Raw genomic sequence first — 24,229 nt, 5'->3', positions numbered from 1 at the left:
AGCATACCTCCTTGCCGCCCCTTCCCCCATTCTTGGCTTGAAGTCACTGGAAGTACCAGGCACGCATGCGCACATCACATTTGCCTGCGCGCCTGTCTGCCGTGCATGCGCACGCGATGTGAACGCTCACACCTGGCACTTCCAGTGACTTCTGGCCAAGAACAGGGAAAGGGGCGGCGGGGAGGTACGCTGCCATCTCACGGACTTTGCAAAAAACTGGAACTCTGGTGGGGAAAAAGCGGCGGGAGGGGTGAGTGCCCTTAAGAAAGCAACCCGTAGAACCTTCAAGCCAGCGCCGCCTTCGAACCATTCAGAGGCCTTTAGAATGGCCTCCGGAATGGTTCATGCACATCCCTAGTTGCCACAGGCTAAAAGTAAATCAACCCTGAGTCTTATTGGTGCAGTGGAATAAAGAGCTTCTAGTTAATTAACATATGGAGTTTAAAAATTCTGAATTTTAAATTCTGCTTTTGCTTATGCAATTGACACCAAGAGAACATGGCTTGACTGAGTAATGTTACTTCCAAAAGTAAATGATTGTAGGGTTTGGTTTTAACTCCTATGCAAACATCTGAGTCTCTAAAGTTAGTCCATAAGATATCTGACCTGTACTAGAAACCTTTTGGTTGAAGCTTTTGTTCTGCTTTCTGTAATAAAACTTTTCTGTGCGTGCATGAGATAGATATGTTCCCCTCCTATTAGCCTGACACTATGAGGAACAGTGCTGTTTTGTAAGGCACTCATTTTATTTTATTTTATTTATTTATTTTTATTTATTAAAACATTTTATACCCCCCAAAACTTGCGTCTCTGGGAGGTTTACAACAAAATAAAAACAAAACATTTGTTAAGACAAAAATGGGGGTGGGGGTGGGGAATACATACATTACAACAAATTTAAAATTTAAAATAATATTTTAAAACAGCATTAAAACCAATTAAAACAACATTAATTAAAAGCCTGGGTGAAGAGATGCGTTTTTAAAGATTTTTTAAAAGCTGTCAGAGATGGGGAGGCTCTTATTTCACTAGGGAGCGTATTCCAAAGCCTCGGGGCAGCAGCGAAGGCCCGTCCCTGAGTGGCCACCAGACAAGCCAGTGGCAGCTGCAGACGGACCTCTCCAGCAGATCTCAGTGGGCGGAGGGGTTCAATTTTGTGTGTTTGAATTATGTTCATCATGCTGTGAAAGCCAAAATCATGTTTATGTTAAACCAAAAGCAGTTTTTAACTTTATTCTGTGATTCTTATGTATAATTCTGGTAATCTGTGGTTCCTATGTATAAAACTGGTGTTTTCACCAGAAAACAGATCATATGCATTTTACTCCAAAATGAAATTTCGAGTTTAGAACTAGATCTAATTATCACATTCCAGATGTTTTGAGCAATTTCTGACAGTATCCCAAATATTCTCATTCATGAATAATCATCTTAAAAGAAAAACAAGTTGTTATAATATAAGAACTAATCAGCCTACTTTCCTTTCACTGTCTCCACAACAGGACTACGTTTGGTTCAAATCGAAGTCCACAAGTTAGATCTCTTGTGCCTCAAATGTTCATGCATCCTCCATCTTGAAGTAGGGTGGATGACATTATCACAAACTATGCTATTGAGCTGTCCCTATATGTCCATACAGCTGCAACAAATTTGGTTCAAATCAGTTAAGCGGTTCACAAGTTAGCCCACTTGCGCCTCAGATGTTTATGCATCTGCCATCTTGATTTGGCATGGATGACATCATCACAGGCTATGCCATTGAGGTGTCCCTGTGCGTCATCCATTGCAACTGTACCTAATTTGGTTTAAATTGGTTAGACAGCCCACAAATTAGCCTGCTTGTGCCTCAGATGTTCATGTGGCTGCCATCTTGAATTGGAGTGGATGACATCATCACACACCATGCCATTTGGGCATCCCTATGTGTCCCTACTGCTGTAGCCAACTTTGTTCAAATCGGTTAAGTGGTTCACAAGGTAGCCCACTTGTGCCTCAAATGTTTACACATCCGCCATCTTGGATCCGGGTGGATGACATCATCACAAACTACGCCTTTGAGGTGTCCCTTCAACTGTACCATTTTGGTTCATATTGGTCCAGGCGTTGCGAAGTTGATTGGTGTGGGACACACAGAAAGCCGGATGATCTCATAAGCCAGCTGGAAAGTAGGCTAATGACATTCGAGGAGAATGCATTGTTTTTTGCTCTTCCACCTGAGATAATATCAAGTACTGTCTTTTTTCTGATGACATGCATTCATCTTTAATTTTCCCATTGACCACAATTTCTAGAGAAGTAAGAAATACTTCATGAATTAGGACTAAAATACTTTAAAATTCATTTTACTGCTATTGGATTTCATGTCCCTCAAAGCAGTGTGGACATTGCAGATGCCCACCACGCTCCTTGGGTCTTTAGCACATGTAGCAGTGCTGCTGCCCAGGAGCATAGTACCAGAACTACCGACTTCTGGCACAATCACACATTGTGTATGACTTCCATTATTCCCAATGTGGGACACAGAAGTCATCGTACATAGGAATGTGCCAAAATGTGATTTTGCTGTCTGAATCGCCGGCACCTCCTTTTAAATTTGAGGACTTCCACAGTCCTTTTTAAAGCAGAGAGCAGGTCTGTACCTGCTCCTCTGCTCGCCACCATTGCTGCCATCCTGGCTATACCTGCATTCTGGCGGGGTGTGTCTCAGAACCCCTGTTTCCATTCTAGGTCTTTAGATTGGAAAAACCTATAGGCTTCTCTGTTGCTCCATTCCAGTAATTCCCTTTCTGTTATTTTCAGATGGGCACATTTAGATTCCATGATGGTGAATATTTTTTAGAGCCTTTGATGACAACAGATGAACATGAAGATGACCATAACAAACCACATCTTATATATAGATATGAAGAATTTAAGAAAGATTCTTATAATTCCTTTAAATCTGGTGAAATTTCAGGTACAGCTGCACTTTAAACAGTTATTTTTTTTTATACTACTTGAACCAGAACACTATTAATAATCAGTGACTTGTTAATATTATTGCATAACAATGCTAAGTGAGTATCTTTATCAAGATTTGCTTGTGTTCTTATGAAAGAAGAATGCCTGCTATTTATTCATGTTACATGCAGGACAGTTCCTCATCCAAGATGTGGAATAAGGTATTACAAGTGATGGTTGAAGACTAATTGCAGTTAGGAGTGTGCATGAATTGCTCGATGCTTAACCGGTTTGTCTTGAACCAGGCTGGTTTGGCGGCTTGATTGCAGACTGAACTGGTGGTAGTTTGGTCAGCAATTGAACCGAACCAAGCCCAGTTTGGGCGGACTGATTTGGTGTTGAGTGGGTGGGTGGGGGCAGTGAGAGAGGTAGTTAAAGTGCCTTACCTGGCTGGCTCAGCTTCCCATGCCACCGTTCATCTCCCCTGGCATAGCCAATAGCCAAGTATGCACTGTGATGCCTCCTTTACAAAGCTGCCTGTGCAGCGGCGGTGCAGTTCCGGCCTTCATGTGGGCAGCTTTGTAAAGGAGGCACTGTGGCACACGCTTGGCTAGGGGCTATGTCAGGTGGGGTAAGTAGCGGTGCCGGCAGCTGCACCAGCTGGGTAAGACACTTTAACGAACTCTTTTGCCCTGCTGCCCCTTACAGCCTCTCAGGACTTCCACCCCTTTACTTGTAAAGGGGAATCTTTACTGGATTCCCTTTTACAAGTATAGTTGCGCTGGTTCAGTGAAATAGACTGGCCAGTCAGTTTGACTAAATCGGTTTGGCAACACACAGTTCGGTTCGAATTCAATTTGAATTCGAACCGAACCATGTGTTTTGGTCCATGCATACCTCTAATTGTGGTACTAATTGCAATTAGTCTTCATGTCACACGTAACATTTCATTGTGGCCCTTTTCTTACTTTTCAGGGTAGTGGTGGTGAAGAGAAAATAAAGATTGCTATGTTACTGGTATGCTGCTGAAATGATTGAGCTGCAACTAGGGTTTTTTATACTATGTTTCTTAATTCCAGAGGATAATTGATACCAAAATGTAGTGCAAAATCAGGTTAGATACATTTATTGGTTGGTTTTTGGAAATTAATCAAAAGATCTGAACAGGCAGTTCCTTTATTTAGGCTTGTAGTGTGTGCCTGTCTTTCTTGAAAAGGCTTTTCAGGCTGGAGGCATATGGTGATTCTTGGCTGATTAGTCAGAAGATAAAGCCAAATTATTTCTGCCCCCCGCCCCCATGTTTGGTTGACTAGTAGACAGCTTCCATTCCTCTTCCAAGACCCAGAGCAGCAGTTTTTAGCCAGTCTGATATTGTGGCAGGTACTATGAATTTTAACTATAGGATCTGAGGCAGACTTAACATGGGTAATATTTTTTGCAGTAAAAAAGGTGAGCTTATAAGTGTGGGAATAGCCATGGATGCTGGCAAAAACTCCAGCAGAACTGGTGCATAATGGTTTTTTTGGTCCTGTTTTTATTTAACATATGCTTTCTGGGCACCATTTCTATTAACTAGATCACAAACATTTTAAGAGGGGCACCATTGCCAAGAGTTCTGCATAGGACTTGCATACAGATTAAGAATGTTCAGACAACTGTGAATGATGCAGAATAAAGTTTGTTGACTTTTAAGCAGTATTTTGTGAAGGACTTGGTAGAGAGATGACAGCAGCATTCTTTGGGATCTGCTTTAGCCTTTTGCTTCTAGTTTGACATAAGGCTAGGGTGATAATCTTTTGAAATCCATATATACAAGATTTCACAATTTACTGCTATTCTGTTTTCTAGTCTGTACGGTTGTGGTTGAAGCACTTTATGATTTGCTGTTTAGTGGGCTGAGCTGCATATCTGCAAGGTCTTTCCTCATGCTCCTCCCCACTGCCCAGTCATCTGCTACTAATCAAACATTCTGTTGGCCATCACTTACTCGTGCCATTACACTGTTTGTTGAAAATGAGAGAAAAAAATTCTGAAAGACATAAATGTTACATACAAAAGAAAACTTACAAATTAAAGACATTTATGCAGATTGAGAAAACTTATTTTATTTATGTATGTATGCATAATCTGTTATAATCAATTTCTTTTAGCTCACAATATGTCCTTTCTTTGTGCAAATGTCTTAGCTATTCAACAATATCTAAACACAATACCAATAAAATATTTACATGGTCTCTTTAAATTCAACTGTTTTGAAATATTTGAGCAATGATGAAAAGATACACAGAAATTTTTTTTGCACAGTTTGCATAATTAGTTTTAGTGTGTGTAATATGCCCTGTTTTTGTGTATTTTTGTTTTCTTGGCTTGGGTTTTCTCAAATGCAAGTTAGCAGTGATTTAAAGTATGGTTTTTTATTTATAAATACCTACATGAGCTGAGAACTAACTAGGAGTCTGTCTCCTTTCTGTTTGAAGTACTGGTACAGTTGTCAGATATTACTGAGCTGCAATCCTTATGAGAAGGAGTATGCAGTGGAATATGCCTAACCAGGCATACACTATGGAAGCTGCTGCATATTTGTGACTGTTCTTGCTCAGATTGCATGGTAAAAAATTTAATATGGTAAAATTCAGATTTAATGGTAAAACTCAATAACTTCATAGCTCCCCCCCCCCATTCCTTCAGAATTCCTTCAGACACTCTCAGAGAGGGTAACATTTCCCTTACAGTCCTTTACATTTTGGTGCCCCCTTGTGTCTCCTATGCAGTGTAGCTGCTAAAAACTATATATATGAAAGTAGAATAGGTGCCAAGATTAATAATCCCAGTTTTGCTGGTATTAATCTTGGTGACAAGATCAGTAATACCAGATCTATGAAATGTTATCTTATTGTTTATTTACGATCTTAGATCAAACATCAATATACACAGAATATACACAGTAAAAAGAGAAAACAATAATGGAAACAAAGTCTAAAATGTCATCAAATATATAAAATCAGGAATCTTTGACAGTAACCGATTGCTGTGCTCTAGCTTCTCTTAGTTTGGTCAATCTGTAACAAAATTTAGCAACCGCCAGGGATATTGTTGGGTCCCTGTCTTCTAATAAGCATATAAGAATTGTCTCCACTGAGTGGCTTTGGAGATCTTTCAGAAACTGAGATAAAAATAAATCTCTTTCATCAGTATAAAGTGGACAATGTAACAGTGAATGCGTCAATGTTTCGGGAGCAGCTCCGCAAAGGCATAGTCTCTCCTCATAGGGTTTTCTCTCAAATTTCCCTACTAGCATCGCTGAGGGTAAAGCATTCAAGCGAGCTCTTGTAAACGCCCAGCGCATCTTTGGTGAATAGATTGTATAGAAATAAGAGGCTGTGACCCAGTCTTTCTTGGTGCTTAGGAATTGTAGCGGCCTATTTACAGAGGCCCTTTCCTCCTGGAAATTTATGTCTCTAAGCCTTTGTTTAACTATGAAATAAATATATTCGTTCATATTAAAAAATGAGGTGTGAACTTTACACTAGGAAACACTCCTTTGCAAGCTTGCTATGTGAGGCGAACATACATAGATACCACTTTCATAACAGTCATTTTCTCTAATTTTGTTTTCTCTTATTTCAAGTGAAGAAGTAGATAAACGTGTGTTCTTACTCATTGGAGCTTCTTTTCTAACTCATGTAGATGTGAGAACAAGGGTTGTGGAACCTTGAGAAAGGTGGGACCCTATGTAGAACAAAAGAAGCATCCCAAGGTGAAGCTTAGTATTTGTTGTCCAGGTAGCCTGAAGCTGTTGTAGGGATGTATGATGTGATTAAGAATACTACTTGTGATTAAGAATACTGGGCACCTATGTTGCTTATGTGAGCTGGGCACGGCTGGGTGGTAGTTTCAGGGCTTTTCTCTGCGGCTCTTTCCTGTTACTCTCATTCCTACATGGTTGTGTCTTTGAAACTCAGCCTTGGCAGTAGTGGGACATCCATTCTTTTCCCAGCTTGCTAGGGTATGTTAGAAGCAGCCATGGATGATGTCACCATTCAACACACTGCATTCTGGTTTCCAGGCAAATGACAGAGCTCTGTTTAGTGACTTCAGTAAATTATCTCAACAGTGTCAACCATATGGCTTGCCCTAGTCTTCCATAACTTACTGGACAAACATGCTATTGGAACTAAAGAGAAAATTTTGTGCATCTTTTAAATACGTACTAGTGAGTAGAGTTGTGCATGAATTGCTTTTTGCTTTTCTATTTGACTTTGAATTGAATCACAAAAACTTGAATCGATTAATTGAGCCAGCTGTCCATTGCTGTCCATTCTGATGAATCGAATCAGAAATTCGCAGAATTTTTTTTTTAAAAATTGTGAATTTGCCTTTAGGGAACAATGAGGACCTCAAATCACCCCATTGTCCTCCAGGGTTAGGCCCTAGGGACACCAAAGTGGATTGGGTGGTAGGGCATGATGGATGCTAGCTAGCTACCTACTACCCAACCCACAAAAGAAATGGGCAAATGCAAACTTTTTAAAAAAACTTCATAGAATGCTGTGGGGGTTTTAGTAATTTTTTTTAAAAAAATCATCCGTTTACCCATTCATTATGTGAGTTGGGTGGTAGGGATGTGCATGAAGCATTTTGGCACCTCTAATTTGAGGATCCAAAATGCTTCAAGTTGTCCCAGCCGAATGATTTTGGCGGGGGGGGCGGCGTTGTGAGCAGATGCTTTAAAAGGAAAAAGGCAGGTCTTATCTCTCTGGTAACCTCTGGCACTCTCTGGTAACCTCTAGGCTTGATTACTGCAATGTGCTCTGCATTGGGCTGCCTTCGTATGTAGTTCAGAAACTTCAGTTTGTTCGCAGTGCAGTGACTGGATTGCATTCCGGGGTGTCTCGGAGAAACCATATTATGCCTGTTTTAAAGCAATTGCATTGGCTGCCAATAGGTTTTTGGGCAAAATACAAAGGGTTTGCAATTATCTTTAAAGCCCTAAATGGCTTAGGACTGGGTTTCCTGGGAGAGCACCTCCTTCTTCATGATCCCCACTGCACATTAAGATCATCGAGAGAGGTCCGACTCCATATACCACCAGCTCGTCTGGTAGTGACTCGGGAGTGGGCCTGCTCTGTAGTCACTCCTACACTGTGGAATGTGCTCCCTATAGACATTCGTGGTTTACCATCTTTACCGGCCTTCAGAAGAGCCCTTAAGACACATTTTTTCAGCCGAGCTTTTAGTAATCTCTGAATGTTTTAAAAATTTTAAATTGCTGTTTTAATAGTTGGTGTTTTATTTTATTTTTGTATTTGTTTTTGTGAACCTCCTGGAGCCTTTGGAGTCTGGCAAAATATAAATTGAATGAATAAATAAATAAAATAAAATATCTGCCCCTCTGTCACTCTTCCACCACTGCCCCACTGCAGCACTATCTGTAGTAAACATCTGTGTTGTCTGTTATGAAAAGCCACACCTGACAGCTGCTTTCTGCTTGGGAACAGGAATTTCCCTGTTCTCAGCAGCCTGTGGCATCGTCAACACATAAATGGCCATTTTGCACACGCAGATGCCATCTTGAGTGGTCAGCATGGTGCTGCATGAGGTCATTTGACCTCGAATCAGGCCCTCCTTGTTAGGGGCGATTTGATATGAGATCAAATCTGTGATTCACCCCTGATTAGGCACAAATCAAATTGCACATCTGTACTAGTGAGGATACTAGATCATGATAATATTCCATTAGTGTGTACAGTCATCCCTCGCCAATCATGGTTTTCCCAATCGCAGCTTTGATACTGTGATTTCCACAACTGGGAAAGGTCTTGCCAACTGCAACCCAAGTATCTGTGGTGTGGTGAGATTTCTTGGTAATTACCTTGCCCAGCTATGGAAGGTTGGAGACAGGCCTATCGTTGCTTAACTGAGGGATCCAATGCAGGCTTCTTCAAAAGAGGTCTAATGATTGTCTCCTTAAGACAGGAGGGCATCCTGCCCTCCCTCAGAGAAGTATTTATAATATCTACCAGGCCTTCTCCAACAATCCCCCTGCCAAATAGAATAAGCCTTGTGGGACAAGAGAACGGGCGGTAGGCTGCACCATTCCAATCAGCTTATCCAATCATCATCAGAAGTCACAAACTGAAACTGATCCAACCTTACCACATACAAGGAGTTTCTGGACACCTCTGCATTAGACTCTGCAGTAATTGAGAGGTTTGAATCAAAGTCAGCCTGAATACGAGAGATTTTATTCTGAAAAAACTAATTAAAAACATCACAATGGATAATTGATGGTTCCAGATTGTGATTCAAGAGAGAAGGGGCATGTACTAGCCCTCTTACAACCTTAAACAACTCAGCTGGACAAGATCTTATGGATGCAATATGGGCAGAAAAGAATCGCTTCTTTGTCACACATATTTTCTGAGCATAGGTCTTCAAATGTGCCCTATGTTGTAATTTGTTGGATTCTTGTTGAGTTTTCCTCCGCTTGTGCTCCAGTCATATACTTTGCCACCATCTCCAGTAATTATTACATATACCAAGGAGCCAATTTTGAAGCAGGTCAGAGAGAACGCTTAGGAGTGGTCATGCCTACTGCTCTGGTGAGTTTATTGTTCCAGTTCTACACCAGTTCATCAGAGCCCCATCACCAGCAGAGCCAACACTAAATCCTTCCAAAGCTTTTTGGAATCCTGTTGGATCCAATAACCTTCTCGGGCAGATCATCCTTATAGGACCCTCATCCACTTCCACTGACCCTCTTCAGTGGAAAAGCACGTGCTTTGCATATAGAAGGTCTCTGGTTCAGTCCCAGCATTTCCAGTTAGGGCTGTGAAACCCTGGAGAGCCACTGCTTGTTAGTGCAGATTACTGAACTAGATATTGCAGTGGTCTGACTAAATAGAAGGCTGCTACCTATGTTCAAAGTAAAACACTAAGATAAACTAAATGTTAAAAACAATTAAAATCACTGGTGGTAATGAAAGCAAGGAGGGCTGGGGGAATTAGTACTTGGTTATAATTGAAAGTGACAGAAACTATAGCTAGCTGTTCAAAACCTTTCAAGTGCTTAAGCGAGAAAATATAGCAGCAAGGTGATATAAGAAGCAGTATGAAAAAACATCTAAATACGGGAAAGAGGGGAGAGAGTAAAAACATAAATGGAATAAAGATTAAAATATTGTATAACTAAGGAAAGAAAGGAAAGAAAATAAGGCAGTGTTGTAGTTTATATATTGTTCTTCAATAACATTCTTGCCTTGTCTTAAATTCTTGTCTTTTTTCTTTTAAAAGGAAAATACCTTTTATCGCTTTGGGTAAGGTAGTGTTTATATATCAAAGACGAAGAAATCCTCCATGTCAGACCAATGTAATAAAGTCTGAAGAATACAATAGACTATGTATATCTATTAGAACCTCTTTATAGGACTCTCTAAAGAGAATGCATGTATAAACCATCATAAAGAAAATTGCTTCCCCTGAAGATGCCAAAAACATAAGATATAAACTGAAAACATTATAATACAAAAATAAAGATCTCCATTGTGAAATAATCACAGTGCTATGAACGGTAAAAATAAACAATTGTTATGTGAAATCCCAAATACTAAATATACAAACATAAATTATATTTACATAGCTTAAATAATATAAATCAACTATATGTTCACATATGTGCATACATCAGGAGATAGCAAATGAGGTAAACACATAGAATATTAACCACCAATGTCCATGCTTATGTATCTCAATAAATGCCAAATGGGTCATAAAGGAACCGAAGGTCCCTCTAATGAAAGACTCCAAGCTGCTGTAAATCACTGTTAAGGGTCTCTGAAGATTCAACACAAACTGGAACTGGATATCTTCAATTACAGATATAATATACTTTATCAAAATGTCCACTCCACCGATATAGATATCCTCGAATGAGACGGTAAATACCGCTCTATGGAAGTGCCAAGAATCACAGATTCCACTCCATAAAAGTGTCAAGTTGAAATGGCTGGTAACGCTCTATAAGTCTGGTAACACTCTGTAGAAGTAGCAGTGCTAACAGGCACACGGATTATGAGCCAGTTTCGAGGTGACCCCTCTTCCTCATGGGCAAATATTAACTGATATATCTCTTTATATCAGGGGCAATGCCTTTTCCACAAAAATCCTTACTCAGGCGGCTGCTGTCTCTCTCATGCCTGCCTGTTCATCATTCAGCCTGATTTTTCTCCTGATCTCCCATCATGTTTATCTTTATATTACACTGTCATCTATAGGAAAGTAGGGTCTTGTTTATAAGGTGCATGTTCTTCAATAGGGCTGCTTAGGCAGCCTAACATTTATACTGTGCCCATAAACTGTGTTCCCTCTAACAGGGATTCCCAGATGTTGTTCACTACCACTCCCATAATCCCCAAGCAAAGGCTATTGCAGCTGGAGTTGCTGGGAGTTGTAGTCAACAACATCTGGGGAACACTGCCCATAAATGTAAAATGCTTGTAACATTTGTAACTATGCTTGTAAGCACCTGTAATGCTTTTAACTAACTAGGGTCGTTCACATGATCACTGTGGCTGGGGATGGGGAGGGCAGCGGGGGAAGGCAGGATCACACCTACCTTCCCCAAACGACTGCCTGCTTCTTCCCTGCAGTGCCACTTTTCCGCCCACATGATCACTCTTGCAGCGAGTGGCACGGTGATCTGGAGGCTGAGGAAGTGAAGCCTGACCTCCAGGAATCCACAGTGCACTGTGCGAGCAGCACAGTGCATTGTGAAAACTCTAGAGGCCAGGTTGCTACTTCCCTGGCCTTTATAGTTAAAATGCCTGCTGGCCCAGCTGTCCACATGACTGAGCAGTGAGGGAGGCACACATGTGCCCTCCTACCTCACTTTTAGCCTGGATAAAAAACCCAGTCTATCTAGGCGAGAAGTGCCGAGATCAGGACCAATCCTGGTGGTTCTCACAAGCAGCTCTTCCTGGGTAGGGCTGCTCTAGAGCTGGTTGTGAGAATTACCTCACTGTGTATTATTTTTTAGTTAGTCTGCTATTTGGTGTCTCATTACTGTGTTTCTAATTTGTTGCGAACTTAATTGCATTTATTTGGTGGATATATCACTGCATTTCAACCGAATTCTTCTGTTCAGTTGTAATGGATTATTCACACACACACAACCCATTCCTCCACTATTTATTCTGCAAAAACAGAACACTTTAGTTAGTCCATTGAACTAAACAGATACATTAAATATTTGCAGTGATATTGTAGCACCAAGATGGGGAAAAAGTTATTTTTAAGGAATTTGAAACTTGGAAAAAAGAAAGGTGATGGAAAAATATTCCATATGTATATACCCTTGAAGAAGGACACTAGTTACTGGAAAATATCCAGCCATGAAGAGGCCTGAGAAGGGCTTGCTGTTTTTGCACACAGGTGTTGCCATATGGTGTCTGGATTTTTGTAATATAATGTGGAGTTACTCAACAATGGAAATTGGAACACTTTTGTCCATGTGTGTGTTGTGCAGCACATGCCAAGTTTCAGAGTTGCTTTATCCATTGAGTATAACAGAAGTTGATGCTGTAGAAAACCTTTTGGCAGATTGCTAAGTTTGGAACTTTCTGTTAGTATCTTTGTTTGAAATGGAGTGAAGAATACAGTATAAGTATTCTAACTTATACAAAATATAGCAAGAATTCAGCAAGAAATGACTCAAGTTATATTTTTCTCTCTCCTTTCAAAACTTGAAATCATTCACAATGTCCAATATGCCATGAGGTTTATGAGATTCCTTTGGACCATTATTGGCTGTCAGGCATTGCTCTTGTTGCCCAAACATTCCAAGCATAAATGTCATGTATAAATTTCCAGATTACTTATTTGTGATTTCATTGTTTCCATGCTTACAGAGTTCTGCCCATATAAAATCACTTTTTCATAGGCCTATCCTGTGTTGTAGTGTGTGTGTGAGTGTGTAAAACGATATGAAAGTTGACATCAGTTTATTACTTGTTTCTAAAACTGCTTTTTATCTGATTTGTTTTAAAATATTGAAAGTACATTGATATGTAAAATAAATGTGACATTCTTTCCCTCATTCAAAATCTACTACTCTCAACTCTGTTGTAAGCCACCATGGGTTCATACATGAAAAATAGCAGCATATAAAATATGGTGGCATATTTTAAAGAAATAAACTGAATACATTTTTATAGTTTATTTTATGAGCACTTAACTTCCAAGAAAGTGTACTTGGAATTGCAGCTTGAAGGAGCAAAAAAAAAAAAAAAAAGTTAGGATTTGTGTTAGTCTTGTAAATTGCATGTGCAATAGTAATTTTTCTTTTGATTTGCAGAAGAGCCAAAGAAAAGCACTTTACTATATCCATATGAGAGCAGCTTAATTAAAGATATAAATGTTCTGCAAGAGAACACAGTTTTAGAGTATGCATCTAAAAACCTGTCTGTAGAGAATGATAGAAGCAATCCACATTCCCGGAAAAAACGTTTTCTTTCCTATCCAAGATATGTAGAGGTAATGATTACAGCTGATGCTAGAATGGTTCAGCACCACGGATGGAATTTGCAGCACTATGTATTAACACTTATGTCAATAGTAAGTAAAATTATATTAAAGTATATTTATTTCAGCATATATGTAAATTTCAAGGAAGAATCTCAAGTTTAGGGATTAGGGATTAGATTAGGGATTAAATTAGAGGGTAATGTGTGGCCCATATAACTATTCCTTGTTCATCATTTATACTTTTTACCATTTAGACTGTAGTTTCCAGAACTATGACCAGGTTCCAAAGAATAACAATATTAATTACTGGGAACCAAGGGGTTTTGGACTTGTTTTTCTCAATCAGCAGCCCTCCTAGACACCAACTGCTTTCAAAACTGAGAAGACTTCAAAAAACAGTTTGTGATATCGCAAGGGTGCCAACTGTTCAAGAAAAGACCCAAAACATTCCACTGGGCTGGTGCAATAACTTGGCATATGCCCAAGCATTTCTTTGGATGCTGGCCTATATTACTTAGTTGACACTATCCAATGACAAATTTGTTTTCACAGCAGATCTGTGATGATCCATGGGAGCACAGAAATAATGCTGTTAATACAAGTTATGCCAGATTTGCCTCTGTAAATCTCTTGTGTATTCATCAATGTACAACACTAGTTCCCATAGTTCTAAGCCTATTTAATTTTCTAGAATTTAAATTTCCTTTAATTTCCTAGAAAATAAAGCATTTTGGCCTAATGAGATTATAGATGAGATACATTTGCCAAGGCAAATATGTTACTGAGATGGAACTCTTTAATTAGCATTCAGATAAGGCATGTAAGAGTTGCCTTTGACTTTTTTGGTAACATAGGAATCTGCCTTATACCGAGTTATGCTGTTACCAGTGGCTTTCCAAGGATTCAGGCTGGAGTATCTCCCAGCTTTACCTAGAGATGCCAGGGAGTGAACCTGGGACTTTCTGCATGCAAAGCAAATGCTCTTCCGCTGAGCTATGGCCCCATTCCCTAAGGGGAATAGCTTACAAATCTCACATGTAGTCTCCCATCCAAATGGAAAGCAGGGTAGATCATGCTTGCTACCACAAGACCTGCTCTCCTCTGAGAGAGAAGAGTTAAACTGAAGCACATGAACAAGATGGCGTATAGGCATGTTCAATGACATGTTGCATAAAAAATAAATTGTAGAATTGTGTGTGAAGGACTACTGTACTGTGCCAACAGCTTCCAACAAAATATGGCTTTCTGATGGTATTATAGGGATGTTCCAGTGGTTTCTCAGGTCTGATAGGTCCCAGTGGGACAATAAACGACTTCTTACATTACATTTCTCCCTAAATGGCTGTGCAGTTACCTTCTGAGTATAGTGAGGGAAATGACATTCCTATGGCATTTGTGTGTAGAGAAAATGTAACCTAAGAAATGGCTCTATATCAAGCATCTTTACCTTAACTTTGCAGTATAGATTGCCAACATGTTAACCCTTATCCCAGGAAATGATAATTTTGAGCAAATTTTGTTAAATTGTGCAGCTAACTCAGGACTTGTTTACTATAAATTACTAAGTAGCTATGGTTCTTCAATGTGGTCTCTGTGATTTACACAATTGGGCTTTGCGCATGCACAGAGACCTCGTTGGAGTTATCCAAGCTAACTTCTCTCTCAAATACGTGGTAGCTCCTCCCCTTCTAGTGGTCACATGTTGTCCTTCTTTCAGTCTTTCTTCGTCCGTCAACAGAATGTCAGCATTTGTGAGTTGCTCTGAGCTAAGAAGATGATCATCTCTCTTATTTCACCTTCTCTCTTAGTTATCGCTACCTTCCTTTTATTGCTTGTTCTTTCCTGCTTTTTGGTTAACACTTTGATTTTACCCTTGCACCCCACCCCACTTGCCTCCTTCCTGAGGCTGGCATTTTCAACCCAAAATGACTGCTTATGGCCAGCAAGACCACTTTTAAGTTTTGTGCCCACTGCAGGGCCAAATTTCCCTCCACCAACAAACACAACCTTGTTGCCTCTATGTGCCTCACCTTTAGGGGTGTGCATGGTCTGGAGTCCCCCCCAGTCCGGCATGGGGGGGGACTGTAACTTTAAGCGGGGGTGGTGGTAGTACTTACCACCCCCCGCTGCTCTTCCCCCTCCGGCGCTGGTCCTTTGAAAAATCTTCTTGGGGTGGCAGAGTTCCTCCCTGCCGCCCCTGCCCCCGTCGTTGTTCCTTAAGGTGCAAAAGAGACGAGCGCTAGCGGCGCGCATGCGCCCTGCACTGCGTGCGCTCGTCTCTGACGCTGCCACGCGCGCTCCGCATACATCACATGTTTGCGGCGCGCGCGCGGCCGCATCAGAGACGAGTGCGCGCGCCGCGCAGGCTGCTTGCGCGCCGCTAGCACTCGTCTCTTTTGCACCTTAAGGAACAACGACGGGGGCAGGGGCGGCAGGGAGGAACTCTGCCGCCCCAAGAAGATTTTTCAAAGGACCAGCGCCGGAGGGGGAAGAGCGGCGGGGGGTGGTAAGTACTACCACCCCCCCACTTAAAGTTACAGTCCCCCGCCCATACGGACCGCCGGACTGGTCCGGAGGTCATGCCAATGGCGCCGGACCAAAACCATGCACACTACTACTCACCTTGCCTTGGTGAGGCACATAGAGTGGACACCTGCGCACAGTGCACTAAATTCATGAAGCGTGCCAAGAAAAACCAGTCCTCTCACCTCTGCTCGTGGCTCTAGGAACAAGCCCTCCAGTCTTTTCAGGTGGCCTTCTCCACCTCCATACAGGCTGTTGTTCCCCTGCCCGCTCCATCATTGGGCTCACAGCCCCTTGCTTCTAATACTGCCGGCAGTTTGTCCACCTCAGGGCCTTCCAATGGCCCTAGAGCTCCCTTGTTTTCGGTATCCTTGTCTAGTGCCACGGCACCCTCATCTAGTGCCATGACGCAGTCCATGGCCTACGCACCCTCAAGTTCTAGTGCCTTGGTCACAATCCTGGAAAAGAAAAAGAGATGAGAGGCAACCCAACTTTTGATTAAGTCTCTAAAATGCAGTGCACCATCAGTGGTGAATTCTGCGTCACTTTAGCCAAAAAGGAAGTGTAAATTGTGTGCTCAACAGGAGACTTCTCAATTGCAACAGTGGGCACCCTTACTCCACAAACCCGAAATCAATCCTGGGACTCTAGAATCCAAGGCCCTCGAATCCAAGGCAGATCAACCTGACCCCTCGGAACCTCTTGGTACCAAGTTCAATACTGAGGAACAAGACAATTTTTCAGAAAATGAAGGCCATGGGGATCAAGAAAGCCAGCCAGACCAGGAGGCTGTCCTCCAGTAGGAATGCCAATATGAGGATGACATGCCATTGGAGGAAGAAGAATTTGCATCAGAATTTGACGTATTGTACCAAATCCTAGGTACCTACATTCTACCCTGCCATGCTCTTGTACTACCCATCACTCACGAGAGGACTCTCGCTACATTAATCTTTACTATAATTGGGACAAACATCCAGCCCACAGGTCCTACCACACCTTGGCCTCTTACCCTAGAGAGTCAAATCTATATGACTCTGCTCCTTGGCATTAGACTGTTAGGAAACAACCTTACCGATCTTCTTGCTCCCAGCTGGACCAGTGGGACTACTACCAACTTCCTAGAGATAGATCTCACTCTCCTCAGCACACCACTTCTAGACCCTGTAGGCAGACTATGCCTACACCTTCAGTGCCATCTAGACAACCTCTGCGCCAACAATGAGACAAATCCTCAGGGCTCCATTCTGTCACCAATGCTTTTTAACATCTACATGAAACCGCTGGGTGAGGTCATCAGGAAGTTTGGTGCTGGGTGTTATCAGTATGCTGATGACACTCAAATCTACTTCTCCTTTTCATCTTCAGGAAATGGCACTCATTCTCTAAATGCCTGCCTACAGGCAGTAATGGGCTGGATGAGGGAGAACAAATTGAAGCTGAATCCAAGCAAGACGGAGGTGCTCATTGTGGGGGCTCAGAATTTGAGGGATGCGTTAGATCTTCCTGTGCTGGATGGGGTTACACTCCCCCAGAAGGAGCAGGTGTGCAGCTTGGGAGTACTCCTGGACCCAGGCCTCACCCTGGTATCTCAGGTGGAGGCCATGGCCAGGGGTGCTTTCTATCAGCTTTGGCTGTTTCGACAGCTGAGCCCATTCCTTGAAGAGAATGACCTCAAAACAGTGGTGCATCAGCTGGTAACCTCCCGGCTTGACTACTGCAATGCGTTCTACGTGGGGCTGCCTTTGTATGTAGTCCGGAAACTTCAGTTAGTTCATAATGCGGCAGCCAGATTGGTCTCTGGGGCAACCCAGAGAGACCATATTATGCCTGTTTTGAAACAGTTACACTTGCTGCCAATATGTTTCTGGGCAAAATACAAAATGCTGGTTATTACCTTTAAAGCCCTGAATGATTTGGGTCCGAGATATCTTAGAGAGTGCCTTTTTTTACATGATCCCCACCACACGTTAAGGTCATCTGAGGAGGTCCATATCCAGTTACCACTGGTTCATTTCGTGGCAACTCAGAGGCTGGCCTTCTCTGTAGCTGCTCCTGGGCTGTGGAATGCACTCCCAGCAGAAATTTGCAATCTTAATTCCTTACTGACCTTCAAGAGAGCCCTTAAAACCCATCTGTTTGGCCTGGCCTTTCAGGGTTTTTAATTAGTTTTAATTGTTTTTAATGCTAACCTGGTTTTCAGGGTTCTAATTGTTCTGATAGTATAATTGTGTTTTAAGATGTTTTTTAATTGGTGTTCATATTTATATTTCTGTTTTAATTGTTATTGGTTTTAATGGTTTCTGTTTTTAATTGTAAACCACCCCGAACCACTACATTTCGGAAGGGCGGTATGAAAATCGAATGAATGAATGAATAAATAATAAACAACAAAATCTGCCTACAAGGCCACACCAGCCACCTCCACCTTAGGATCAGGAACCCTCCCTCTCAGGACCAACCCCGGGTTCCTCTTACTCAAACCATCCATCAGACCCAATCCAACACGACCCAAGTGCTGAAGAGGCCTCTGACCAGGCATCAGCCGAAGAAGATGATGCCCAGTCCGACCTTACGTGCCATGACTCCTCCCCCTCCGACCTACTCAGAATACATTTCCCACATGGCAGCTTCACTAGGCATAGCTCTCGCCCAACAAAGTAATGCTAAACCAGATCCTGTGTTTGGTCTTATTGAGGCAGATACAGGAGTCCCTGTTTCCCGTCCTATGAATGCCGTGCTCATGGATATTGCCAAAACCTGCTGGTCATGACCATCCTCATTACTTCAACCCACAAGGATGACCAGGTGGGAAACTTCTTGCAACGCACCTAATTTGGTGGTGCTGGAATCCTCTATTTCAAAGAATAGATTAGGCTCGAACTCCACACTTCCAGACAAGGAGGGCAGAAAATTTGACTTATTTGTCAGGCCCCTCTATTCTGTTTTGGCCTTACACTTCAAGCAGTCTAATTAACAAATTTACAAAGCCCGATACAACCACTTTTTGTGGGAACATCTGGCGCCCTTCTTAGACCACCTTCCACCAGATAAGAAGGACCCTGCTAAAACCTTCCTCAAAGAAGCGACCCAGCTCATAAAACAGGAGCTCTATTCTACCAGACACTCTGCTGAATGTGCCTCTAAAGTTGGCCTAAAGTGACTTCTGTGGCCAGTTGCATAGTGATCCTCCGCCATGCTTGGCTGTGCTCATCTGGCCTCTCGTATGATGCCCAATGCCTGCATTGAAAATTTGCCATTTGATGGAAATGCACTTTTTGGTCAAAAGACTGATGAAACCTTACAAAAGTTCCAACACCTCCATAATACAGCTTGCTCTGTGAGCTTTCAAAACCCCATGCCTAGGCAGCAAAGACTGACCAGATGGCATCACACCCAACCACAACGACCTGCCTCCCAGTTCCAACAGGGTGACCACTCCTTTTGTACACTGCAATATCAGCCTTACGGGAAATGTCTGGCATATGCCACACAATGCACATGTCCCAACAAACCTAGACCACCTTCCACCTTCACCAACAAACAGTGACTCTTCCTTCCAGCACAGCCTGGGGACCCACCTGTCTCCCTACTTCACAAATGGGAGATCATTACATCAGATTCGTGGGTCCTCACAATAATAAGAATTGGATACATGCTGGGATTTTCATCTACACCCCCATCCAAAGTCACTATCAAAGCCACCCCTGTCCTCTTTGTGGCGGTTTCTTCGTTATTTGACAGACAGGCAATAGAATCAGTCCTAAACCCCTCCTCATGGGGTTTCCACTCCCCATATTTCACAGTCCCCAAACATGATGGGGACCTCCACCCCATCCTGGCCCTCAGGCATCTAAATGTTCACTTACAAACATTTCTGTATGAGCACCATCACTACCATCCTAGCACTCTTGAAGAGGGACACATGGTTAATCTCTCTGGACCTTAAAGACATATATTATCTTGGCGCTACCTACACTTTAATATAGGCAGCACCACCTATCAATTCCACTCCCTCCCCTTCGGCCTACCCCCAAGAGTGTTTACCAAATGTATAGCTCCAGTGGTGGCCTTCCTACTGAAACGGTCTTCCCAGGTTTTCCCATTTTTGGATGACTAGCTCCTGATGGCAGACACCCCGCAGTCGGTCCTCCGCTCCCTCGCCACCACTGTAGCCCTCCTGAACTATTGGCCATCTTCAAAGTATTCAATGGCTTCCTGCCTCTTCTCCATCATTCCACAGTTACAATCCAGACCAACAACCCTACGGCCAAGGCCTGTCTCAACAGTTAGGGAGGCACCAGCCTACTGAACCTGTCACTTGACGTCTGGTCATGGTGCACATTCCATCATCCCTGTGCCGTCCACATACAGGGCATATCCATTGTTCAAGCTGATGCCCTCAGCAGAGCAGCGGGTAGACTCACACAAATGGCAACTAAACAGGGACCTTGTGCTCTTCTTGTTAGACCAATGTTTCCACATGGAAGTAGATCTCTTTGCATTGTGCCTGAACAATAAATCCTCCCTTTACTCCTCCAGGGCTAGCAGGGGTCTTGTTGTAAATATGTTGGCACGGCTGACCCAACAGGATTTATGGTTCCTCCAGCTCCACTTCTGTGAGTCAAGATAGAAATTCTGTAGATAAGAAAGTAGCAGCTTAGCTGCATGGACGAAAGCAAAGGATGACTCTCAAAGATGAAGTAGTAGAAACAAAATAAAGTCCCCTTGAAACTAAACTAGGTACCCCCCTCTATGATATCTGAGCATTAACTGAAATAAAGGAGCAAGGAAGGAACAGAACAAGGACAGGCTGAAATAAGAAAGGTTGAACAATTATAAGCACGAGGAACACTGTCTGCGGTAGGCAGCATTGCTGACAGTACCGTCTCAGGAACAGCGTTTGCGTGATATAGGGCTCGAGATAACTGGCAGCCAATCAGGCTGTCCTGACTCAGTATTTCTATTCCCTCTCCCGCAAGATCTTACGCCTGCGTGTCTTCCACTGAGCCTTTCTCTTGAGACGTCTTCTTAACACAGGTGAAATTCCAGCTTCCTCCTGATCAGTCTCCTCAGCCCTCATCTCTGCCAGCTGTTCAGATTCCCCTGTCTGCTGCTGTTCCACTTCAGCTTCAGAGTTTGTTCTCACAGCCAAGTCCTCCTGATATGCTTCTGAGCCTGCTCTCCCAACCAAGTCCTCCCGGTCCTCCTCTGACTCTTCTGACTCAGAGGTCTCGGCCATGACAGGTCTTTATTCCCTGGGCGATGCCTTTGCAACTTCATGGACGGGGTGGACAGCTTACCTATTTCCCCCCATTCCACTGTTACCCAGGGTACTTTGAAAGATTCAGCAGGATCAGGTGGAGTGCATCCTTATAGCCCCATGGTGGCCCAGAAGACACTGGTTCCTCCCCCTCATGCGCCTCATGTCAGGCAACCACCATATCAGGCCACCACTGTCATCTGCCAGTATATTCTCACCTCCTCATGCAATGCTCCAGATAGCTCCTGCACCCGGACCTTGACAGACTGCACCTCACTGTGTGGTGAATATGGCCCTCTTCCCACAGCTTTTACAACAAGTCTTGCCTGCATCCAAGAAACCTGCAACAATAGTCATATCACCATAACTGGACACTTTTTCTTGCCTTCCTTCATTCTTGCAACATCACACTCTGTGGAGCATGTTTGTGTTTACCTCCTTTGGTTGAAAGAATCAGGCCTCAAGCTTTCTTCCCTGAGAGTCCACCTAGCGGCCATTGTGGCACATTTGCCACCTCAACCTACATCCATCTTAAAGAACTTTCTGAAAGTTCTGGCCCACCTATACCCAGACCCACCTATCATGGCCCAAATCTTGGAACCTCGCTCTGGTGCTTGCATCCCTCATGTGACACCCCTTCGAGCCTATTCAGACCATTTCTCTGGATCTCCTTTCTTGCAAGGTGATGTTCCTCATAGCCATCACATCTGCCAGAAGAGTGAACGAGTTAAGGGCTTTAAGAGTGGATGCACCTTATCTAGTCTTCCACAAGGCCAATGTGGTGTTTTGCCCTCACATTGCCTTTCTCCCCAAAGTTGTCTCTTTTCACCGGTCTCAACCTCTTACCTTACCAGTGTTCTTCCCTAGCCCTATGGATGATGCACAATGCCACCTGCAGATCTTAAATGTCCATAGAGCCTTTTATGTGCATAGGGCTGCCACAGAGAGCTCCTCTCAGTCACTTTTTGTTGCTCATACTGGACCTAACAAGGGGAAAGCTGCGTCTTCCCAGACCGTTTCCAGATGGTTAATCCAAACTATAATGTTATCTTACCAACTGGCCAAGAAAGAACTGTCTTTCTTTCTCAGAGCACATTCCATCAGAGCGTTAGCAGCATCTGTGGCCTTTGACAGAGCTATCCCGCTGGATGTCATATGCCAAGCTGCTACTTGGGCGTCTCTACATTATGCCCTTGATGTTTGCTCTAGAAAAGATGCAGCCTTTGGCACGGCCATCCTACGGTTGCTCTTCGCCTAACTCCCACCTCCCAGGTAAGATATTCACAGGGTGCAGCTTGCTATGCACCCAATCACATAAAACACAGAGACCAAATCAAAGAACGAAGAACTTATTAGTACCTTGGGTTCTTCTAGTGGTCATCTGTGCTCTTACACGCCTGTCCAGTCTCCCCTCTCTAGTTCTCTAGGTCAATGGTCTCAGGGACTGAATGAGGGAGGACATGTGACCACTGGAAGGGGAGTCGCTACCACCTATTTGAGAAATCAGCTTAGATAACTCCAATGAGGTCTCTGTGCAAGGGCAAAGCCCAATTGTGTAAGAGCTCAGATAACCACTAGAAGAACTCAAGTTACAGGTAAGCAACCTGTCATTATTTTGGCATTACTTGCCTATCTTATGCTTATTGATATTGCACCTGTGTGTTTGTAATGTAATGGGAAACAAAATAACAATGTTTGATTATCGGCATCATATGAATATTGTTTTCTGTAGGAGGAAAATGTAATATAGCATATTTACATTTTCGCTTGTATTTATTTAGGTTGCAACAATCTACAAAGACTCAAGTATAGGAAATCAGATAAATATAATGATTGTAAAATTAATTGTAGTTCACAGTGAACAGGTAAGAAAAAACTGTTTTCATGTTCCAAATTGTAATATTAAGCTTAGAATATATTTTCCTGTGCTTTTTAAAAGTTGAGCACATTTGTTTTCAAAAAAAGTTTTTAAAGCTCAGATACATTTTTAATATTTTTTTAAAAAGCCATATGCACGAGAGCCTGGAGAGCTGCTGTCATTCAGGGTTTGTAGGGTCTGAAATACTGCACTAGAGTCTAAGGGCCAAACTAGACATGACTTTAGTTATGTAATTGGTTCTTGCATGTTTGTTTCCCCCCAGTAAACAGCATGTGGAAGGAGCTTGATCAGAATTGGGAGTACAATACGGGGGCTTTAACCTTATCTTCCTGCCATGGTCCTGATCTAGATTGGGTTCCCCTGGTATCCTATTTGGCCTGAAGCAAGTGTCCCATTGGAGCACATGGGGAAGCCAAATCAGGATTGGGACTGTGGTGGGAGTAAAATGTAAGCCAGGCTATTGCCCCGCAGTCCCGATCCAGATCAGCTCCTCCCCATGTTCTGTGTACAGGAGAGGGGCGGGAAGGACATCTGGGCCATTGAAGTGATTGAAGTCACATCTAATTTGACCCTTAGATTTTTTTTCTCCCAACACCCTGGAATTGAAACTGCTAACTGGTATTGGTGCAAAGATGAATAAGATGATATTTCAACCATTTTGATTCTGTACCTGTTGGTAGATAGTTTATAAGTAAATGCTTAGAAATAGAGTGTAGGTATGTATTCATACACATTTTTAAAAATTAGTTCTGTCACTGTTTATTTTGATGAAATTCACAATTAGCTCAGATTTAGTATGTCATCTGTGGGGATACACTTTCCAGAGCAAGTATTGAACGTTTGGTGCAAGACTACTGCTGTGTTTGTTTTCTCTTGGCAAATTATGTACAGGAAGGACCAGCTATCAGTTTTAATGCAGCTACTACTCTTCGCAATTTCTGTTTATGGCAACAAACGCAAAACATTCTGGATGATGCTCATCCTTCTCATCATGATACTGCAATTCTTATTACTAGGTATAGTATCTGAGATAACTCAACATCAGTTCTCTTTATTATCCCTATCCTGCATTATTGCTGCATAGAAATACAATAGATTCCTCT

General features: G+C 42.6%; 1 protein-coding gene across 4 annotated transcripts in view; it reads left to right on the top strand.

The window, feature by feature from the left end:
- ADAMTS20 (ADAM metallopeptidase with thrombospondin type 1 motif 20) overlaps positions 1-24,229 on the top strand; it is a 127,141-nt gene that overhangs the window by 19,697 nt on the left and 83,215 nt on the right. For all 4 annotated transcript variants that reach the window (XR_008309106.1, XM_053258083.1, XM_053258082.1 and 1 more), the window contains exons 3-6: positions 2,800-2,956; positions 13,292-13,551; positions 23,029-23,112; positions 24,018-24,142. Coding sequence is in view for 3 of the 4 variants with exons in the window: in XM_053258083.1 (XP_053114058.1) it covers positions 2,800-2,956; positions 13,292-13,551; positions 23,029-23,112; positions 24,018-24,142 (626 nt within the window). In the remaining variant the exon portion in view is untranslated. The remainder of the gene's footprint in view (positions 1-2,799; positions 2,957-13,291; positions 13,552-23,028; positions 23,113-24,017; positions 24,143-24,229) is intronic.

This window comes from Hemicordylus capensis, chromosome 5, assembly GCF_027244095.1.
Source record: "Hemicordylus capensis ecotype Gifberg chromosome 5, rHemCap1.1.pri, whole genome shotgun sequence".
NCBI classification, from domain to species: domain Eukaryota; kingdom Metazoa; phylum Chordata; class Lepidosauria; order Squamata; family Cordylidae; genus Hemicordylus; species Hemicordylus capensis.
The sequence above is the reverse complement of the archived record's forward strand: the minus strand, read 5'-3'. Positions and strand labels throughout refer to the sequence as shown.